We start from the raw sequence: 20191 nt of genomic DNA on the forward strand, positions 1-20191 counted from the left end.
AGCGGGAACGTCTGGCTGTGGGAGCAGCAGAAGGCAGGAGAAGAGACAGCAAAACAGTTGGCGGCGATGCACCATGGTCAGCAGGTCCTCAAGCTGTTGGCTCACGTCTACCACCAGCTAGTTGGGACACCAGGGTTGAAAGACAACAGCCAGAGACTGAATCCTCGCAACTCACAGAGAAGGGGAACAAGACGGAGTGCAAATCACCACCAGCTCCTAAGAGGTACAAAAGGGCACATCCAAAACCAATACATGGTCACCAACCCAAGAAAAGCCCAGGAGATGGGATGAGGATACAATAGCTGCAGTCCCTCGTCCTCAGCGTCATCGCAAGGAAACCTGGCACGCATGTCTCAGTGTTTTTGAGTTTGGGGGGAGGGCAGGGGTGTGATGGTGCAACCACCAGAGCAAAATCAGGTTTATTTAAAAACAAAATGCCTTCCCTTCCTGTAAGGTTTCCCAGCAAGCCCTGACAGCATTGCAACATTATTTCCTACCTACCCAGACGCTTCTACTTACCGTGACTGTATCTCAGCCACATCCTACAAGACGAAGGCACTAGGTCTTCTCCTCTGCGGCAGCAGGACCAGGAGTGTTTGCAGGGCCCCCGGCAAGTGCCAGTGCCAAGGGTGGAAGAGGTGGCATAACAGGACAGTGCCGAAGCCGTGTGCCGGCTGCCGGGCTCCGCTCCAAACTGCCTTCAGCGCCGCGTGGCACGGAGCCCAGCTCCTGGGCTTCCTCCCCGGGGACCAGGCGCCCGCACCGTTTCTCCATGTGAGATGTCTGCCGGGAACGCGACAGGGGTTTGCACACACGCAGTCTAGAGCTGCCGAGCTCTTCCTAGCGCTGCCGAGCTCTTCCCAGCATTTTGCAGCACGCTCTCACGGACACAAAGGTGTCCTGACCCCTTGCTCCTACCTTGCAGGGAGTAAGCAACAGCAAAAACAGCAAGAAAGACAGCAAGGTCTCTTCCCCTGGCTAATTTTGCAGGCATAAAGCCGAATCCATGTTCCTTCTCTAACGTCCTTTTGTACCTGATCATCTGCGTTAACAACAGCCAGTTTGTTTCCGTGCGTCTTTTTATTGCCTAAGGGGCAGATTTAAAAGCAGAGTAAATAAAAGCCAGTGCTGGAGACGTGCCATTACGTCTCGCTTTTGGACGAGAGCACAGTGCCTGTGTTCCCCGTCCCAGGCGGATGGGCCCTCTGCTACTATCCAGAAGCCTTCAGAAATCATAACGTACCTTCAAAATAATGCAAATTCCCTTTTGTGTTTTCAAGGTGTTTGCCACGGCCAGCTAGACACAGACATTTGAAAACATTCTCACTTGCTTTCTCATAAAAGCTTAGACTCACAAGCAATCTGAGCTCGTTAGCAGGGATATTGGGAGGAAACAGCTATTTCTTGGTTTGCTAAAATCATTAAAAGTGGGAATAAAGCAGCCCCTTGCATTTACTGGGTTGCAGTATTGCTGTTTGCTGTATGGAGGCCAGGGCCGGATTTATGAAGGATTCAGCATCTTTAGAGGAATAAAGCCACTTCCTTGCCTGCCCAGGGGCTGATACGGCTCCCACCACCCTGCACCGTCAGTGCCTTACAGCATTAATTTGTTTTTCCTCCCTGGTGGAGAAGAATCTCCTTCACAGGTGGAGAAACAAGACAGGAGAAGACTGGCAAAAAGCAGGTCTTTGCAGGCATTTTTGGAAGAGTCTTAAGATGCTACCGAGCCCTGCTTCTCCCCCTCTTTCAAGCTATCAGCCCCCTCTCACAGCCCCCCAAATTATTTTTGTGAGCGCGCTGCCTCTCCTCGTGCAATGCGAGCCAGCAGAGGGAAGGAGGCCCTAACCCTGCTGTAAAGGCTGTTTAACTTGAGATGAGCACGGCACTGTTGTCGCTCTGGCTTAGGATCATCATGGCAAATTCTGCTCCAGGGACCAGGGGGTGGGAATTTCTCACTCAAACAGAGTTCAGCATCGTCTTAAACCCACCCAGGAGCACGTGGGTCATGCATCAAACCATGACGTGAGCACCACAGATTGGGCAGAGCAAAACCTAGCTCGCTCGCTCAGTTATAGGCCTGTCTGATTTTTAGCATCTGCTATCACCGAAACTGCAGAATCCCATTGTTTTTTACACCTTGACATTACATATAGACAGGGGCGTGCCATGTTTCTACGCAAAACCAAATTTATAATTCCAGATGCATACAAATAAACCAAACGGCTACAGTAGCTCTTACCTTTATGTGTATTCCAGGCTGTTAGAGGCTTACTGGCTACATTAAATATTAAGCCATTTCCCTATACACTTCAAAGAGCAGATTTTTTTTTTTTTTTAAAGTTCATCAGTGGCGAGAAGTGCCATGCAAGGCTGTCTGGAATAACAAATACCTCTTTTTTTAGTCTGATCCAAAGACCCTTGACATCGTCGCAAGGTTGAGGTCTTACTACTGATTTCAGCAGGCTTTGGGAGCAGGCTTGGGCCACAAAAAGGACGTAAGAGGTTGACGCAGCTTGAAGACTCCCTGCACTTGTCCTCTGCAGCTCAAACCTGATGAAGGAAGAGTCACCAAGGGTTCACTTACACTGCACCGCACTCGGCCTCTCTCAAGGGCTACAGAAAGAAGTGGCCACTTGAAGCAACTTCAGAGATTAGTGGAGAGCAGGTCCATTAAGGGCTATAAAAATCAACGCTCCGGGTGTATCTTCTCCTTCAGGATGTCCACTGTATGGAAACATCCCAGCAAAAGCTAGGCAGGCTCCAAGGGGTTCAAGCCATGCAGGTCCCCAGAGGTCATCTAGCCCATGGGGCACCTTCTCTGGATAGTTATACTTCAAGGAGCTGCAGCCTCAGCTGTTTGGACATGCCGGGTGCTGCACAAGAAGAGGTGAAGTTCAGCCCTGAGATTCGGAAGTGAAAGAAGAACAGCCATGAATTTACAATGATGGGGTCGATACAGGAGCGTGATAGCCCAGACCCATCAGGTCCATTATCTTTTTGAGATAATCCTATTTAAAACATGCTTTTCAGGTCCATTATCATTTTGAGATAATCCTGTTTAAAATGTTTTCTCCTAAACATACTTCCCAAGTGTCAAGCTTGGTTTCTCTGCTCAATCTTTGGGCAAAAATCCCGTCATTTTAAACCAGTGTTTGCCTAAATCTGAATAGTTGTGAAGTGATAACTAACGTACCACGCTGAAATGAAACGTGTTTCTCTTTTTCCCAGTTGGTCTCACGCGCTGACATTTGTATCCTGGAAAACCTGGATGACATCTGGCTTCCTCGCGAGCTGCCGTGCCAGTGTGCCCGTGCCATCCGGGGCGTCCTGCAGCCCAGCACGGAGCAGGATCCGTGCGGCATCCGCCTGCTGCCCAGCGCATGCTGCGTGCAGGGCTGTGGGGGAGACAAGATGTCGAGACAGGAGCTGAGATTGCCCGGTACGTTCGGCCTCAGCCCGCTTCAGATGCAAACATCAGATTCCCAGTGAAGGAAACCGAGTCAGCGGAGGGAACACATCAAGGGTGAAAGATGACTTTTCCCAGTTGCAACACCCAGCCAAGCAGCCGTGTGATGGCACAGCAGGGCTCAGCTGCCGCGGCCACGCATGTCTACAGCAGCAGTGGGATGACTAAACCTGCACAAGCAGCGGACACGTCCTCTTCCACACCCTGCCGTGCTGCTAGAAAAGCTATGAGCCTGGCTTACCCCGGCTATTACCCTGTCTCCCCCTTGCAGATTACTAGTCCCTCCAATCCATCAAGCAGTACTAGCCTGGCTGAGCCAAAGCTAACCAGGTTTGCAAACATATTGGGAGTATTTAAGCCAACTTGGTTCATTTTGACTGAGTCATGGGCAGAGGGTGCCCACAGCAGGAGGGCTGTGGGACAGAGCAGAAGGCGTCCAGGCTTCTTACTGCTCTGTGTTTGGGGTGGATTCAATAGTGACATGCAAGAGAGGGGCTTGAAACTACTCTGGATGTGACTGGGGTCCTCTGTGGGCTGGGGGTCCCTGTCAGCTCACTCCAGGGTCAGGGAGTAAATGAGAAATGTTTCCATGCACTGCGTGCAGCAAAGACCATCCCACAGGAGGAGGCTGGAATACTCCAGCCCAAGCCCTAGCTCATCCCACAGACCCCTCTGACAGCCAGCACGCTGATCCAGCATGGCTCCAGCACAGTTAGGCAGTCCTGTTACACTTGGCTTGTGCAGCAGGGTGAGACAGCCTTCTTCTCCCGGCCTAATCCTGCACAGGGGTGAGTATTTTTTTTATGCTGAGGGTCGTTAGCTCCTGCTGCAGGCTGATGTTGACCATGGGGCATCCTGATCCCCATGGATAATCCATGCAGGACACTTTGCAGGAGTGGAGTCTGGGTGAGAAGCTCCCCAGGACGCAGTGACACTAACGCAGCAAAGGTGCCGGGGAACTGGGCAGCTGACGGGCACGAGGAGGCACCACAAATGGCCCAGCGTCAGACGAGTTCAGCAGAACTCAAATTTACTCACTGAGGGGGTGGAAGGGGAGAGTGAGAGATACAAGACTGTTCATGCTCGCCGCTGAGGCGTGTTATTAAGCAAACCTGAAGACTGGGTAAGTTGCCAATTTTGGCAATGGCTGAAACCATTTATATATACTTTTTTTGAGAGAGAGATGGTGATGCAAGAGATGCCTCAGACTCTCACGCTGGGAATGCCAACTCACTGGCATTACTATAGCAACTATATTTACATTCAAGCTCTGTTATTATTTGCTCATAACCTATTCCTAGGCAGTTTGCTAACAAATTGAGGCTTAAGAGCTTGTGCAATTGTTGTATTTGTCTGCCTACCCTAACCGTTTCAAACTGGCTAATTTCAACCAAATTTGATGGCAAGGCAGTGGTATCAAAGATACTAAGCTCCTGAAAGTTTCATGCAAAATAAGCAGCTGGGTAAAGAGAAACACCAATTAGCATCTCTGTTCTTCCCCCAGGGGAAAGGCCGCAGTGCAGGCTCAACCACGCCATTAGACATCAGAAAGTCCAGCAGGAAGAGAGCCAGTGAATGAAAACTGCAAAAAAACCCAGGCTTCACATGTCACGCTGCTCCAAGAGCTTTTTGCATATGTGCATCTGGCACCTCCTTGCACGCTCCACTGAGCGGACGCAGCGCAGGCTGCTTTGAAGGCTGGGCTCCTGTTACTAAAGCACGCTCTCGCTGTCATACAAAGGGTGAACAAATAGATCGGCAGCCTTACCAGAACGGCTCTTCCCATCCTTTGCGTGGACATCAGCGCCGAGGGACAGCAGCGTCTGGATGGTGTGTGCGTGTCCTTCCTGCAGTGGTGAAGACAGGCACGTGGAATTCAGAATCAGCTCTGCACAATTTCTCACCTTTGCATTTAGCAGAAATAACACAGGCCTGAAAAGAAAGGAGGCCGCAAGCGATCTGTCCCTAACTGCATACAGCACCTGGAAGGGCACAGATGCAGATCCACTCTTTCATGGTCAAGTCTGGGCCTACCAGGAGCCGCTGCAGGCTCCAGAGGACCTTACAGCAACTGGAAATCAGGGTCAGCTGCCTGTGGCAGTGCAAGTCCGGTCCATTAGCCAGGGATTGCCCAGGCACAGCAGACATGCTGCTGTTACGCCACAGGAATTGGCCAGAGAGATGCCACCAGCACCTTCTCCAGCCCTTCTGCTGGCTACTCATGAGAGGAGTCGGAGCTTGGCCCTCAGTCAGCGTGTTTGCATGCCTCGCGTGCCCCCGGCAGCGATTTCGACCCAGAGGCTGAAAAAACAGCAAGAGGCATCCCAGCAGCAAACATTTAACACTGTTTTAAAACTGAAAGTGTTCAGTTAAGACCAACAGTGCTTAAAATCATGTTACAGTGCAGAGCTGTCTCTGGTGGTGGTGGTGGTGATGGTACAGCCAAAGACTGAGAGCGGAGCCTCGGCAGGGCAGGTGTGATAGACATACAACCCAGTCCAGACCCAGGCAGGTGGATCTGCTTTTAGACAACTCTAGATCCCATATCATCTTCTTGATCGTGGTCAATAGATCTGCTTTGTATAGCCAGGACCTTCAGGTGTGAGGAATTTGGAGGATTGTCTCCCAGCACAGCTTTGCCTTTGCCGGTGGCTGTGGAGGAGTTAATGCACAAACGACATCTGACTTAAAACTGGGTGACACAACCTAAAGATGTTTCTTAATAGCAAATTAGTGCACTAATTTGTCAGCTGATCTTGCCTTTGCCTCTCCAGTCCTCACCTCCAATCAAGCAACTCAATTAAATTGCTTTTAACTTCAGCTGGCCACAGAGCTGTAGGATCTCTGATTTACCTTTCATAATTGGCAGCTGGCTGTTTGTTAAAAGGACTAAATGTCAGCAAAAAGCCATGTGTTTTCCCACACTGTAAATCCACTTCAAGTACCACGGGGATCTAGAGTTGCTCTTACTAAGGTGTATTTCAGCTCAGAGAGCAGAACCTGTTGCTGATGGGCCTGTTGCGCATCTCCCTGCGGTACCTTCAGGCACCGGCATTTCCTAAAGGATTACTCCAGTATTTGTAATGCCCTGTGAGAAGACGCAGAATGCCATGCTTACACACCGTCACGACCCACAGTGTCATCTATCTTTCCTCAGCCAGTAGCCAATTTTAAATGCTGCAAGGCAAAATGCAATACAGCCCCCACACCCCTCCTCTCTGCACGAGGTTCTCTGTAAATAAATCCTCTCTCCTTAAATAATGCGCCTGATTTTGTAATTACTTCTTCAGTGCGATGAATTAGTCTTTGTCATGCGGCATGAGAGTGGAAGGCTATTATTTTTATCCCCACCACCCACTCTTTTCCCCCATTATCGTATGACTTAGTAGCATCTTCCCCCCTGCTCAAGGCTCCTATTTCCCTGCTGCATGCACACCCCCTCTCAGTGGCAAAGATAGCAAGCCAGGAACTGCTTTAGCTGCCACAGCCTTGGCAGCAAATTGAGTTGAAAGCGTAATTTGATTTTCATGTATTTATAAATGCAAAGTAATAAGAAAAGAAGAAAAAAAAGCACCAGCCAAACAAATGATGCTGTAAATATAAAGTGACACTGAGCCTCGGGAAGGAAGAGAAACCCATCAAATCGCTCCCCAATCAGCTGCTCGCCAAGACAGAGCTGGGATCTTCTCCAAGGCACATTATATTCCCCAATAGCCTTGCTGTTAAACGTACCCTTGGCAACCAAAAGGGTTTTCAACATGGTTTCTCAGAGCATGAGGAAGGGAAGCTGGGAGAAAGGCCTCCTTTGTGGGAGCCAGCAAATGCCACGGCTGGGTCCTGCTGGAGGAGAATACTGTTGCCAGCACTCCCAGTAAGTGTCATTGATGCTTTTGTAGGAGTGGGGCGCTGGGATGCTGCTTCGTTCCCACTACAAGTCTAGACCAGGCTCTGAGTGCTGCCTGTTAAAGCTCATGAGGTTTCACGTGCAGGGATCTGAGCTGGGACCTTCCCTTGCCACCAGCTGCCAGCACGCTGCACACTGTGGTGTGACAGCACCAAGCAGAAGGGAGGCAGCAGGGTCCCAGGAGGGATCCTGGCCAGCAGTGAGGCTTTTAAGATCTGCTCTGCACTCCCAGGGAGCGTTGCAGGACCCACAGCCCACCAGGCCCTGCTTCCCACATAGGCATGAGATGGGAGGAGGAGAAAGCTCAAACGACTCACTGCCTGGAATTCAAAACAGCTCCTGTGCGAAGGACACAGATAAGCGCCCGCGAGCTCCCTCCGCCTTTCCACCTCTCCTTTCTCACGTCTGGCCACGGGCAGGCCAGAATCCAGCCTACTGGGACAAACAGTTGCTGTTTCACAGTGCATCAGCCATATTCTGTCCGGCAAGCTGCTGACATGGAGACTGGCTACTGACCCGCTGGGACCCAAGCCACCAGGGCTGAAGAAAAATAGAGAAAGAAATCTGAGCAGCTTTTCATCCACATCTCCTCTGCCAGGCAAGTGAGAAGACGCTGGTGAAGAACTGTCACAGCTCATGAACTGTTGGTACCTACAGCTCCCAATAACTAGCAGGGTGGACTCCCTTCAGGTATTGCATTTTGGTCCATAGGCAGTGGACTGGAAGAGTAACGCTCGCCAGAGGTGTGGGTCAAGTCCTATCCACAGCACGGCCAACTGTGCCCTATCACCAGCCGCCTCTGCTCCTGCATGATCCCACTCAGCCACGTGCCACGCAGGAGGGTTACTAAGCCACAGCGCAGTCAGCAGTGTGGGCAGGAGAGTGGTGAACACAGCAACTCAGATACCCACCGCCACTCTGCAGACAGCTGGACACACTTAACGAGGGTCTAAAAACCATTAAACAGAGTATGGGACTGGTCAGGAGCAGACAGACAGTGACAGAGGATGAGCTAGGAATGTAAATCCTCCATCAGTGGCGAACATCTAAAAGAGCTTGTTTTAGATGCCTGCCTGTAGCACACCAATTGGCAAAGACCTTGTAGAGGAAGCCTGGGAACAGGAACAAACCTTGGCTGCGTAGTGCAGTGCTGTGAGTTGGAGGGCTGTTGCTCTCTCGTTGACATCAACACCCAGCTTGGAGACGAGGAACTGGATGGCTTCATCCTGGGCCGTGACGGCTGCCCGGTGCAGAGGTTGCGCGCCCAGCACATCCACGGCTGAAGGACAGGCCTGGAATGGAGGGGAGGATGGAAAGGGAAAGCAATGAACCGCCCGGCCAAACTTGCAAGGACAATCACCAGCCCAAGCAGAATCATGTCTGCCTTCCATGGCCATGGTGACAGCAATGAACACATGGGATGTCACAAGCAGGACCGGTGCAGTTGGACCTGATGATCTTAAAGGTCTCTTCCAACCTAAATGATTCTACGATTCTATGATTTGCAGACCAGAGCCAGCTCTCTGCTGAGCTTTTTAAGTGATAAGCAAAACTAGTGCCAAAAAAGAACCAAGCCCCCCCTCTCTTCAGCTGAAGCACATATGATGGGTTTCAACTCTTTAAAGCAGCAAGAAACAACCCATCTCCAGCTTCTGTGCTGGTGGAGAAGAACTTGGACGCAGGAAGAGGGAGGGAGATGGGTAGATGACCTCATGAGATCTCTTCTGTGAGTCTCTGAATGTGAACCGCAAAGACATAAAATCAAGAAGGGTAACGGAAGTAATACACAGTGCACTCATCTTAAAGGATATAATCCAGCCTCTTGAAGCCTAGTGGGCCTGACTCATGGTTTTATAAAACCTAGAAGGTAGCAATGCTGCCATTAGCATTTCCAGTGCTGCTTCATGGCAGTAAGCCAGGGCACCACAACGAGGAAATTAAATCAACTCTTCCATCTTCATTGCCTGAAATGCGAGCCTAAAAGTGTAAGCAAACTTCACAAATGTTTTATCCTGTAAGGGCCAGATAAGCGAAGACAAGCACATGAACACCTCCTGAAGACAACAAGTACCTACGTACTCAAGCACAACCTGGGCATCAAACCACCTCTGCTGAGTGAGGCTATGTATTAAGGCTGAGTAAGTCCAAAGCTAGTGATCTTGAAAAGTGTGGTACCGCATTCCCTGGCCCACTCCGTGCCATGCTGGGGGCTCAGTTGGCCGATTCAACCTGCCAGCATGGCACAAACAGATTCACTGGTTTTGCCATGCTAGCTTTCTGCCAGGCCAGCGAGGTGCACCGGTTTGGCATGGTGTCTGATGAACACCAGAGCTGGTGCAGGGGAGAGGCAAAGTAGGTGAGAAGGGAGACACAACCCCACCTCTGTGAGAATCAGCCATTAGGTGGGCTCCAACCATCTCACACCAGTTCAGCAGTCAATAAATAATGCAGTGGTCTGGTTCCTGCTACGCACAATTGGCTCTAATGACATCCCTGTTACGCCTTGTATGTTGGAGGAAATCAGAGATTACTGGGAGACAATACAGGAGCAGCAGCTGCCATGAGAGAGGGAGGCCAGAGATGAGCTGCTGCTGGCGCAGCCAGACGTCTCCGTGTTATCCACCCTCAGCGATGCCACGAGAGGCTCCATGCTGAGCCCTGGCACTCCCGGGTGCTGGTCTTGGCTTTGACACAGCTGCCCCTGCAGCGCTCAGCAAGTCCTGTCCCCTCCTGCCACTGCCTTGTGTCTCCATCCCCCTTCACCAGCTATGGGAACATATCCCTGCCCCAGGGTGAGATCTTCACCATGAGCTGAGTCCTGGTGGCCTTACTCAGCAAAATCTTGCTCATCTCCAGAGGGAATTTGCCTTCTTTCACAATTCACTTCTTCACCATTTGGGAATTTGCTTCCTTACAACATGGTTATGGTGAATGCGCAGATTGCCTGTCCTGGCAGTTCTAGGTCAGGTCCTGGAGGAGGGAGGTGAGGTTTTGGCACCTACCTGGTGTTTTTCCAGGAGCAGCTGGGCAATGTTGACATGCCCGTTCTGGATAGCATCCATAAAGGGAGTGACTCCACATTTGTCTCTGCTGTCAGGTTTGTACTGGCACCTGGGAGAGAAGACAAAAGCAATGACAGAGTTGTTGGCGGCTCTAAAATCCTTACTGCACTAGTTGCTTTGCATTGGTGGTGCAGGAGACTATCAGCGGATAGGATTGGAAATGGCATATATAAAGCCTGTCCATAGACCATGCATAAACCTGTCTCAGTGCTTTACGGCCTGGTGTATGGTCTGCTGGGATTTTTTGGGTCAGAGATCTGGTACTCAGCTGGTGCAAGTTCTTCAGGCTGCAGAAAAGCCAGGGCTCTACAGATCATTTATATTTCCCTTGCCCCCTGAACAGATGATCTCTAGAAGGGGCAAGGCGTGCACTGGCAGTGGGGAAAACCATATCCTCATGTAACTACGCCACGTACAAAATCAAAGCTCACAGGTCTCACTCAGGTTAAAGCTCCACTGAAATGAGAGAAGACTGAATTAAAATTGAAAGCCTGGCTCGAATCACAGGGCTATGTTTATGCTGGGCCAAGCATGGACAGGAATTAACAAGGCTGGGACGAGTCAGCTAGCAGGAGCTGTGGCTAGCGGTGGCTGCGATGCCCAGGGAAAGCTACTCCAGCTCTGGCAGTGGGCAGTGCTGGTAAGGAAGGTAACAGGGTCAGGATGACTGGGCACAGGCTGATTTAAAGCCACTTCACAGCAGTCTCCCAGAAGCCACAGTCTGAAAATAAAGCCTGGAGGCTGAGTCCAGCCTAGAGGAGCTGCACCCAGAACCGAGCTGTCAGAAAACAGTTTTGTTGTTATTGTATGGCCTCGGACACATCGGAGGCAATGGGAATGAATCAGCACAGAAAAAGAGCAGAGTTATATAACCGGGGCTTATGTCATAGCGAAGTCAGAGCCCATCGCAGCCCATTCGGAGACTGTCCTTGTCTCAAAAGCCCCTAACCGGCCGTGAAAAACCCAGAGGAAACAGAGATGGCCTCGGGATCGCATGCAGGGCAGCTGTGCAACCGGGCTTCCCGAATGGCATAAACTCCCTTTGTGTCCGGGCGGCTGGAGCGAGCCTGGTGGTGGACAGGAGGCGGGGGAGAGCGGGGCGGCAGAGGCAGCGCTGGGAGGAAGCCTGCTTACCGCTCCAGGAGCAGCTCCACAACGTCGAAACAGCCGTGCATTGCTACGAGAGGGAGGAAACGCACGGTTAATTTATGTTTTCATGCCACCGTCCGCCTACAGTGAAACATAATCAGGTTTCTGACCCTTTTGGCTTATTCATGATGAGGGAAAGGGTTCCGAGAGGCTTTAAATTCAAAGCTTTTGATTATTATCTTTTTTTGTAATTAAAACATTGTCTCCAGATCTCGAGCCTCTCCCTCCCCTGATCCTATAGGAAAACACCAGATAAACCAGGGAAAAGGCATGCATATAGGCACCATTTGCCTCTACCTGCAGAGTACATGCGTGAGAGCGTACATGCAATTAAGCTGACACAAAGATCTTTTCTTGCAAGTATTTGTTAATCCCTGAAATGAAATGTGTGAGAAGCAAAATGAACACAAAGCAGGGAGCTGGTGAATAGCTGGATGGCATTTCCACCCCTCCTCAGCCACTCAAACTACCCATCACTCCCATCTAATCACCCTAATGAAGCATCCTCACCCAGACAGCATCTCGGAGGAAAAACAACAACAGTGGGGGAGGATTTGAACATCATGCACTGAAATATCCTCTCTCTATTTTTTTAAAACACATCGTATTACAGCAATGTAAGGACAGTCTCGTTCTGGCTTTTTTTCTGCAGGTCATTTTGCAAAACAAATGAAATACTGAAAGAAAACGATATGAAAGCAAGCCCGGAGCTGCTACATCAGGCTATTTACTCTGTGCGATGAAAGAAGGGCTCCTGACAAATGTGTGTTACCAGCAATAACCTTCAGACGAAGCTGCACAATAGATGCTCTTTGAAAGCCCAACGAAGGGCTCCCATCCTCCCAGACCTTGGCCATTTGCTCCCGCTCCCTGCCCGTTTATCACCCCTTCACCTGAGCTGATGTAAATACAGGCAGAGCCACACTGTGAGAAGGATTTTTGAAATGGAGGCTTTAAAAAACCCAAGCTACGTGAAGAAAAAACACCCCAAGCAACGCATCCTTTAACAGCAACAGAGACACAAGAAAGCTGCAGTGCTCAGATCCACTGTTGCACTCCACTTCCTCTAATTACATGTCCCCTGCTCCCTTGCCTCAGGCTACGGATATATGAAGCAGCAAAGCTTAAGGAATCAACCCGAAAAAAAATTGCACAGGGGAGAAAATTACCCATCATCTATCCAGGGATAACTGTGCCAGGAAGCCAGCTGGACTGGTCACGGGTTAATGTGCTCATATCCACACCCTTGGGATCTAAACTCATTGAGACGGTGGTTCATCTTGACATGATTTCCACCCCCCCAGCAGCTACAGCATCGTCTCCGTCCCCTCGCCCGTGCCCCCGCCTCAGGAGCTGTGTCTGTGTAACTCGGCTACGTGGTGGTGTGTGGGGGGATGCTGGCACCAGCACCCACCAAGCAGCAGCCTCCAGCATTGTCCCGGGTTAAAATTATGCTGGGGGCAAAGGTGGTTTAAGCAGCTCCAGCCCTTCCCGCTGCCCAGTCGCTCCTGCACCGGCTGCTGCTCTGCCAATGTGTGTGTCCAGGGTCTAACCTGGATCGGTAAAATGACCAGAAATCAACCCAAATCATGGGTTGATGGCTTTGCCACAATGAAAGTCAAATGGAGGCAACACAGAGGTCAAGACACCTCTATGAAGCAGTGAGAACTAGGCGCTGGATCCCACCATCACTGTCTGTACCCCCATATCCCAAGTGCTACGGGGCAGGGAGGAGACTTTAAACTCAAGGTCAAAAGGTCTTTTTCCTCAGGACAGTCCTCACCCTGCTCCTGACCCCATCCCCAGACCCTCAAACCCCAGATCCCAACCCAACATCCACCTCTCTGCAGAGAGAGGGCTGAGACAGGGCTGCGAGCCCAGCCAGCCAGCCCAGACATGGAAACACAAGACCTGGGATTGAGCAGGGACAGGAGAACGTGCAAATAAACGAGGATTAGCCATTTCTCATTCAGGCAACCTGCTCCTCACCACCCAGCCTGAAGTATCAAACAACTCATCAGCTATTTTTCATTCTCAGGCCAAGCACAAGGACTAAGGCACAGCCAATGCCCCTGGGCTGGGACTGTCACTGCTGATGAGCAGTGCGGTGGACAGGCGGCTACTGAGGGCCAGAGAAGTAACAGGAACGACAGCCAAGGAGCAACATACCCAACAGATTAATTATAGCACAGCAGGGGTCTCCTCACGATACCTTGGGTCTTTGCGGAGAGTCAATCCCTATTAAACTCTTTGGGAAATGAGTTTAGGTAGCCGCAGCTTTGAGCGGTGGCTCCCCACACTCATCTCTCCTGCAGAGACACTGCTGAGCCCCAGGACATGCAGCTTAATCCCCGCTCAGGGATGGGACGTGTTTCAGATTCAGGTCAGCCACCAACCTCCAGCCTCCAGCCTGCCCCACAACGTCACCCTGACTTGGTGTCACACAATTCTCCCTTCACTCACTCGCTCCCTCCATCGTCCACTCTCACTGCATCTCTGGAGGGCAGAGTTAAGGGGATTTAAGCTCTGGGAAGACCCATGCTTTATCTGCACTGCCTAGCTTGCACGGTCTGTGGGTAACCAGACCTGATACTCTGTAAGGGACAATAAGACATGGCAGGACAAACTTAGTTCTGCATTAACAGATTTTTGGGCCATTCAACTTATTGAGACTCAGAGAACTTAACTGAGGCACACCTTGTGCATCATTCATAAATTAATCACTGCATTTCAAGGATGAAAGAGTCAGAAAGCCAGAAACCAAATCCAAACTGCCTCTGGGTCACTGTTCAGCTAACTGCCCTTCTGCTCCCCACCATGCCTGATGACATCTGTGGTTCTTCAAACCAGTTCACTCCCTTTATTTGTCCTTTTAAACCAATGAAAGGGGCAGACAAGGGGAATCGGACAAGGTGCATTCCAACTGTAACAACAGCCCCTGCATGTTCCCAGCAGAGACTATCCTTCCCCTTTGCAGAAAGGCACTCTGGATTTCTCACCACTAGATACTACCTTCTTAAGAGCAATGTGAGAATACCAAAACCTGTGATGCTTCTTCTGGTGGTTACACCTAGAGACCCTACAGCTCTTCAGATTTGCCATAATGACCTAAACCACCAAGCATTTGGACAAAAAATGGATCATTTTGAGAGATACAGCTCTTACAAAAACTGATGACGAGACTAGAAACCAAACTGGTAAATATGTCCATCAACAGGCAGATCCCAAAAGGTGTCTCTCAGCAGCTCTGCCGCTTTTAGGACTTTTAAAATGCCAGGATATGCTTGGAGCCTTGCAGATTTTCCAAGTGCAATTTGCAGCTTCATATGCCAGCAAGGGAAAGTGTATTGCAATGTGTTCAGAGCTGTGGGAGCTTGGATATATCTGTCACAGGGAGGCAGAGATGGAGACGAACACCCTGGTCCAAGGAGGCCAAAGTCAGTGGGTCATCACGAGTGCTCCTCGGATGGATCCACCATTCCCAAGAGAACATAACTGTTATGCACCACAAAAACATGCTTTGAGTACAGGCAAAATCCAGTCAAATGGGAACTGAGGACCCTCCAACCTCACAAGCTCAGTCATTAAGAAATTAAGCACATCATTAAGAAATATTAAGCCTAATGCTTGCTGTTTATTTATCTGAAAGCAACTGAGTGTCTGTCCTGAGGTGAAACCCTGCAAAGATGCAGCAGAGCACTGTTAGCAGACTGAAGTTCAGAGAGGTGAGCTCCCACTAATGCCCACCACTAGCCCCTTTTCATTTAATTTCAATAACTTAGTATTTAACTATTTCCCTGTGGTTTTGTATCAAGATAGGTCACACTTTGCTTCTCCAAAATAAACGTGAACTGAAACAACAGCCCCCTTCTGTTCTCTGCTGCCATCACAGGCCACTCTTCTCTTCCAGCCCCTCTGGTGGCAACGGGACCCTCTTTTACCTGCTGTGTGCAGAGGCGTTCTCTTAATTGTGCTCTCTGTGTCCCAGCTGCTCGGGGACATGTCCAGCAGGTACTGGAGGACCTGAGGATGGCCCTCACGGCTCGCGATGTGGAAGCAATTCCAGCCATCCTTATTCTTCAGCAGTGGGTTGGCTCCATGCTCCACAAGAGCTTTGATCACCTCCAGGTTTTGCCTGGTGCAAGCCATCATTAGGGGAGTCCTGAAAGAAAGACAGGGCAAACCTAATAACCAGAGAGACAGTGCCGTACAAGTCTGATGGCTTTTGTTCTAACATCTGAGCTTGAAGTATGATTTAAAGTTGTCTGTAGCACCAACTGGCCTGCCTCATAAAACACAGTAGCTCAGTGCCAGCTGTGGTGAGCTAGCCAGAGGGAAAACTGATGTACTAAAACTCGTCTGAGGTAGTAGGAAACTTTGCTGGCTCAAGGCAAAGACCTTCTTCAAGCCCAAGGCTAAATTTATCGTCCCACCTGGATTCAGATGCTTTGACTGAGGCTCACCACATGCTGCATACAGACCTGTGAGATTTTACAGCACTGCTTTTTCACGCAGGTAATACAGGGTTTGGACTTTTGGGGACTGTTGAGACAGAGCTGTTAACATCAGTGTTTCTTACTCCAGCCAGTCACCCAGAGAGGCAGCTGCAGCTGCAGACAGCAAACCACAGACAACTCCGCATATCCTGGCAGTAGAGCATGAGTGTACCAGCAAATGCCACTCTGGAACGTTTCTGATGCAGAGCAGCTGGCCTGAGAGTGAAGCTTTTGACAGTTTTGTCCTGTTTCACATGTCTGGGAACAACCTTTGACACTTATAAACATAAAATGCTCCAGTCGTAAGGACAGACAAGGTCAGGAAGAGTGTGCTGAGAAGGGAGATAAAATCTCCAGTGATGGAGATCTTTAAGAAGAGATTAGACACGTGTCTGCTGGGGACGATGGGGTAGAGCTGAGCGTGGAGCTCTGTGTTTCCTGCAGCTCTGTTTCTGTACAGTGCCTCAGATCAGCGTATATTTTCAATGCAAATGAGACTTTGTCCAAGGGCTGGGACATGCGCTAGCAAGCACGTAGCTCCCCATTTTTAATCCATGGATGGAAGGGTACTGCGGGCCTATCACACAAAACCAGGCTCGCACACACGTCTGCACAGCTCACGAGATCTCTGCCTCCCTCTGCTCCCCCTGATGTCAGCACGACGCTGGCACAGCCTCGAATTACGAGGACTGGGATGCTGCCTTTCTATTTATGTTAGTTCAGCTTCAAAATGACCTCCCTGGGCTTTAATTTGTGGGCTGGAGAGAATCTTTGCTTTCTTTTGGCAAGGTGGTACACAGAAATCTCCCTCCCCAAGAAGAGACTTTGACATTAATCAGGCCTGCTGCTTTTTTGTGGATTAGGCTTTACTTTTTATTCCCCATTCTCAGTCCCTCATCATTTGCTTACGTGTTTCCCACGTGGCAGGCAACAAAAACCCTGAAGAAACCAGTTGTTTCTTGGGTTCTTGAGGCTGTTACTATTATATCAGTAGCAAATCTGACCTAAGAGGCTCTGCTTGCTGAGGGGAAACAGGAGTAAAACTTACTTTTTATCTTCTTATTTAAGTTTCTGAGGACCAGTACACAAAAATGTGAATCAGTATCACTGATTCCCATCCAACAGGGGCATGGGGAAGAACAAATAGCTGCAGATGAAAACTTTTAAATTGGATCTGCTAATGAAGCAGTAATTTACAACTTCTACAATAAAGAGGGGGAAATCAGTGATAGGGCTGGAATATAGCCCAGAAAGCCAACCATACCCTGGGCTGCATCAAAAGCAGCGTGACCAGCAGGTCGAGGGAGGGGATTCTGCCCCTCTGCTCCGCTCTGGTGAGACCCCCCCTGCAGTACTGCGTCCAGCTCTGGGGTCCCCAACATCAGAAGGCCATGGACCTGTTGGAGCAGGTCCAGAGGAGGGCCATGAAGATGATCAGAGGGCTGGAGCACCTCTCCTATGAGGACAGGCTGAGAGAGTTGGGGTTGTTCAGCCTGGAGAAGAGAAGGCTCCAGGGAGACCTTACAGCAGCCTTCCAGTACCTAAAGGGGGCTTATAAGAAAGATGGTGAGGGACTTTTTACAAGGGCATGTAGTGATAGGACGAGGGGTAACGGTTTTAAACTAAGAGAGGGTAGATTTAGACTAGATATAAGGAAGAAATTTATTATTATGAGGGTGGTGAAACACTGGAACAAGCTGCCGAGAGAGGTGGTAGATGCCCCATCCCTGGTAACATTCAAAGTCAGGTTGGACGGGGCTCTGAGCAACCTGATCGAGTTGAAGATGTCCCCGCTCATTGCAGAGGGGTGGGACTAGATGACCTTTAAAGGTCCCTTCCAACCCAAACCATTCTGTGATTCCACGATTCTAAATGACGGCTCCAGCAGTCCCATTCCCACCTTCTGCATCCAAGCCCCTTTCAGATATCGCTCTGACCCACGGCAAAGCAATCCAGTGACCTACCAGTCTGCCTTTTTCAAGCAGTCTACGCTTGCGCCTCTCTCCAGGAGGTAGGAGACACACTCCCCGTGGCCCATGGAGGCCGCTTCGTGCAGGGGTCTTTTGTAGTCGCTATTGAACGCCTCAATGTCCATCCCCAGCACCTCTACCAGGTAGGCGAGGACGTCCCGGTGCCCGTATCGGGCAGCGTGGTGCAGCAGCGTGTCCCCCGAGCGCCCATAGCGCTGGCTCCGCACTGCTGGGACCAGCGCGTCGTCCGGCCGCAGCTCGTCCCGGAGGAGGTCCAGCCGTCCTTCCTGCACCAGCCGGAGGAGCGGCCTCGGCCTCTCCCCCTCCGCCATGGCTAGAGATCTGGAAGAAAGGCCAAAATCAGGATTACGGTTTCAAACTGCGTGAATACAATGGCCGCTCCCTGGGTCGGGATAAACAGAAATTACCTTCTCCCTCAGGAAAAACAGAACCCGGCCTCCTCCTCCAGAAAAACAAGAAATTTCCTTTTCCATCAGCAAATCTACAAACCGGCCTCTCCCTCAGGAGGAATTTCCTTGTCCCTCAGGATAACTAGAAATTTCCTTTTCACTCCAGAAAACCAGAAACTGGCCTCCCTTTCAGCAAACCCAGAAATTTCCTCTTCCCTTTGGAAATCCAGGAACCAGCCTCTCTCTCAGGGAAAAACAGAAATTTCCTTTTCCCTTCCGAAAACCAGGAACCAGCCTCTCCCTCAGTAAAACCAGAAACTTCCCTTTCCCTTGGGAAAACTAGGAACTGGTCTCTCCTTCCAGAAGACAAGAAATTGCCTTTCCCTTAGGAAAACCAGGGTCCGACCTCTCCCTCAGGAAAAACAAAAATTCCCTTTCCCCTCAGGAAAACAAGAAACTTCCTTTTCACTTGGGAAAACAAGAAACTAGCTGCTCCCTCAGGAAAAACAGAATTTTCCTTTTCCATCCGGAAAACCAGGAACCGGTCTCTCCTTCAGGAAAAAAAAAGAGAAATTCCATTTTCCCTCAGGAAAACTAGAAACCAGACTCTCCCTGTGGAAAAACAGAAATTCCCTTTCCCCTGAGAACTAGAAAATTCCTCTTCCTCTTAGGAAAACCAGAAACCAGCTGTTCCTCGGGAAATCCAGAAATTTCCCTCTCCCTCAGGAAAACCTGAAATTTCCTTTTTCCTCTGGAAAATTAGTGATTTCCTTTTCCCTCACGAAAACCAGAAACCAGCCTCTCCTCCAGGAAACCCAGAAATTCTCCTTTCCCTTAGGAAATTCGGAAAATGACCTCTCCTTCAGTAAAACCAGAAATTTCCATTTCCCCTCTGGAATATCAGAAAGCAGCCTTTCTCTCAAGAAAACCAGTAATCTCCTTTTCCCTCCAGAAAACGAGAAATTCCCTTCTCCCTCAGGAAGACCAGGAATTCCCTTTTCCCTCAGGCTGGGCACCCACCACGTTCCCCTCTCCTCAGCCCACGTCGTGGCGGGTCCCTTCGCAGGGCATTCCGCGGCGGTTAAAACCCACCCGCGCTCTGCTGGGGCGGCGTGACGTCACGCGCGGCGGCGTGATGTCACCGCCGCGGCACACGCTGGTGGTGACGGTCAACAAACTCCGGGAACGGTTCCGTCGGCCCCAGTCGGCGTTATCCCAAACCCGGAAGAGCTGCGCCATTGGGCAGCGACCGTCGCCGCGCGTTCTCTGATTGGTCGGAGGGGCGGGGCGGGGCGGGGCCGGCGGAATCGCGGGGAGAACGCGGAGGCGCGTCCGAGCGCGTCAGGAGCGGAGTGAGCAACGGGCGGGGGGGGGGACCCTTGGCAACGGGGGGGGACACACCGTAGCAACGGGGGGTCCCTTGGTAATGGGGGGGGTCCCTTGGTAATTAGGGGGGCCTTGGTAATTAGGGGGGGCTTGGTAATGTGGGGGGGGCTTGGTAATGTGGGGGGGAGGCCTTGGTAATTGGGGGGGGGCTTGGTAATCGGGGGGGACCCTTGGTAATTAGGGGGGCCTGGTAATGTGGGGGGGGGGCCTTTGTAATGGGGGGGAGGCCTTTGTAATGGGGGGGGGCTTCGGTAATGGGGGGGGACCCTTGGTAATGAGGGGGGACCCTTGGTAATGGGGAGGGATCCTTGGTAATGGGGGGGGGGCTTGGTAATGGGGGGGGGTGGT

At 50.7% G+C, this 20191-nt stretch overlaps 1 protein-coding gene across 11 annotated transcripts; it reads right to left on the reverse strand.

The window, feature by feature from the left end:
• Positions 1 to 1061: 1061 nt before the first annotated feature.
• Positions 1062 to 19676, reverse strand: ANKRD16 (ankyrin repeat domain 16). Of its 11 annotated transcripts, none has more exons than XR_008235693.1 (9): positions 19478 to 19676; positions 18042 to 18389; positions 15523 to 15743; positions 10373 to 10481; positions 8501 to 8662; positions 5235 to 5313; positions 3194 to 3395; positions 2240 to 2537; positions 1062 to 1087 (listed from the first exon to the last, which is right to left on the reverse strand). XR_008235693.1 is itself a non-coding variant. In XM_052790287.1 (9 exons), the coding sequence occupies exons 2-8, from the start codon at positions 18377 to 18379 to the stop codon at positions 3235 to 3237; spliced, it is 1113 nt and encodes a 370-aa protein (XP_052646247.1). In that variant the 5' UTR covers positions 18380 to 18389; positions 19478 to 19673; the 3' UTR covers positions 2236 to 2873; positions 3194 to 3234. The 11 variants fall into 11 exon arrangements, 10 of the variants coding, with proteins under 10 accessions (XP_052646243.1, XP_052646241.1, XP_052646244.1 ...); XM_052790287.1 differs by lacking the exon at positions 1062 to 1087 and adding an exon at positions 11567 to 11609 and having other exon boundaries at positions 2236 to 2873; positions 19478 to 19673; XM_052790290.1 differs by lacking the exon at positions 1062 to 1087 and adding an exon at positions 11567 to 11609 and having other exon boundaries at positions 2429 to 2537; positions 19478 to 19673.
• Positions 19677 to 20191: the final 515 nt, after the last annotated feature.

This window comes from Harpia harpyja, chromosome 6 (genome assembly GCF_026419915.1).
Source record: "Harpia harpyja isolate bHarHar1 chromosome 6, bHarHar1 primary haplotype, whole genome shotgun sequence".
Taxonomy (NCBI): domain Eukaryota; kingdom Metazoa; phylum Chordata; class Aves; order Accipitriformes; family Accipitridae; genus Harpia; species Harpia harpyja.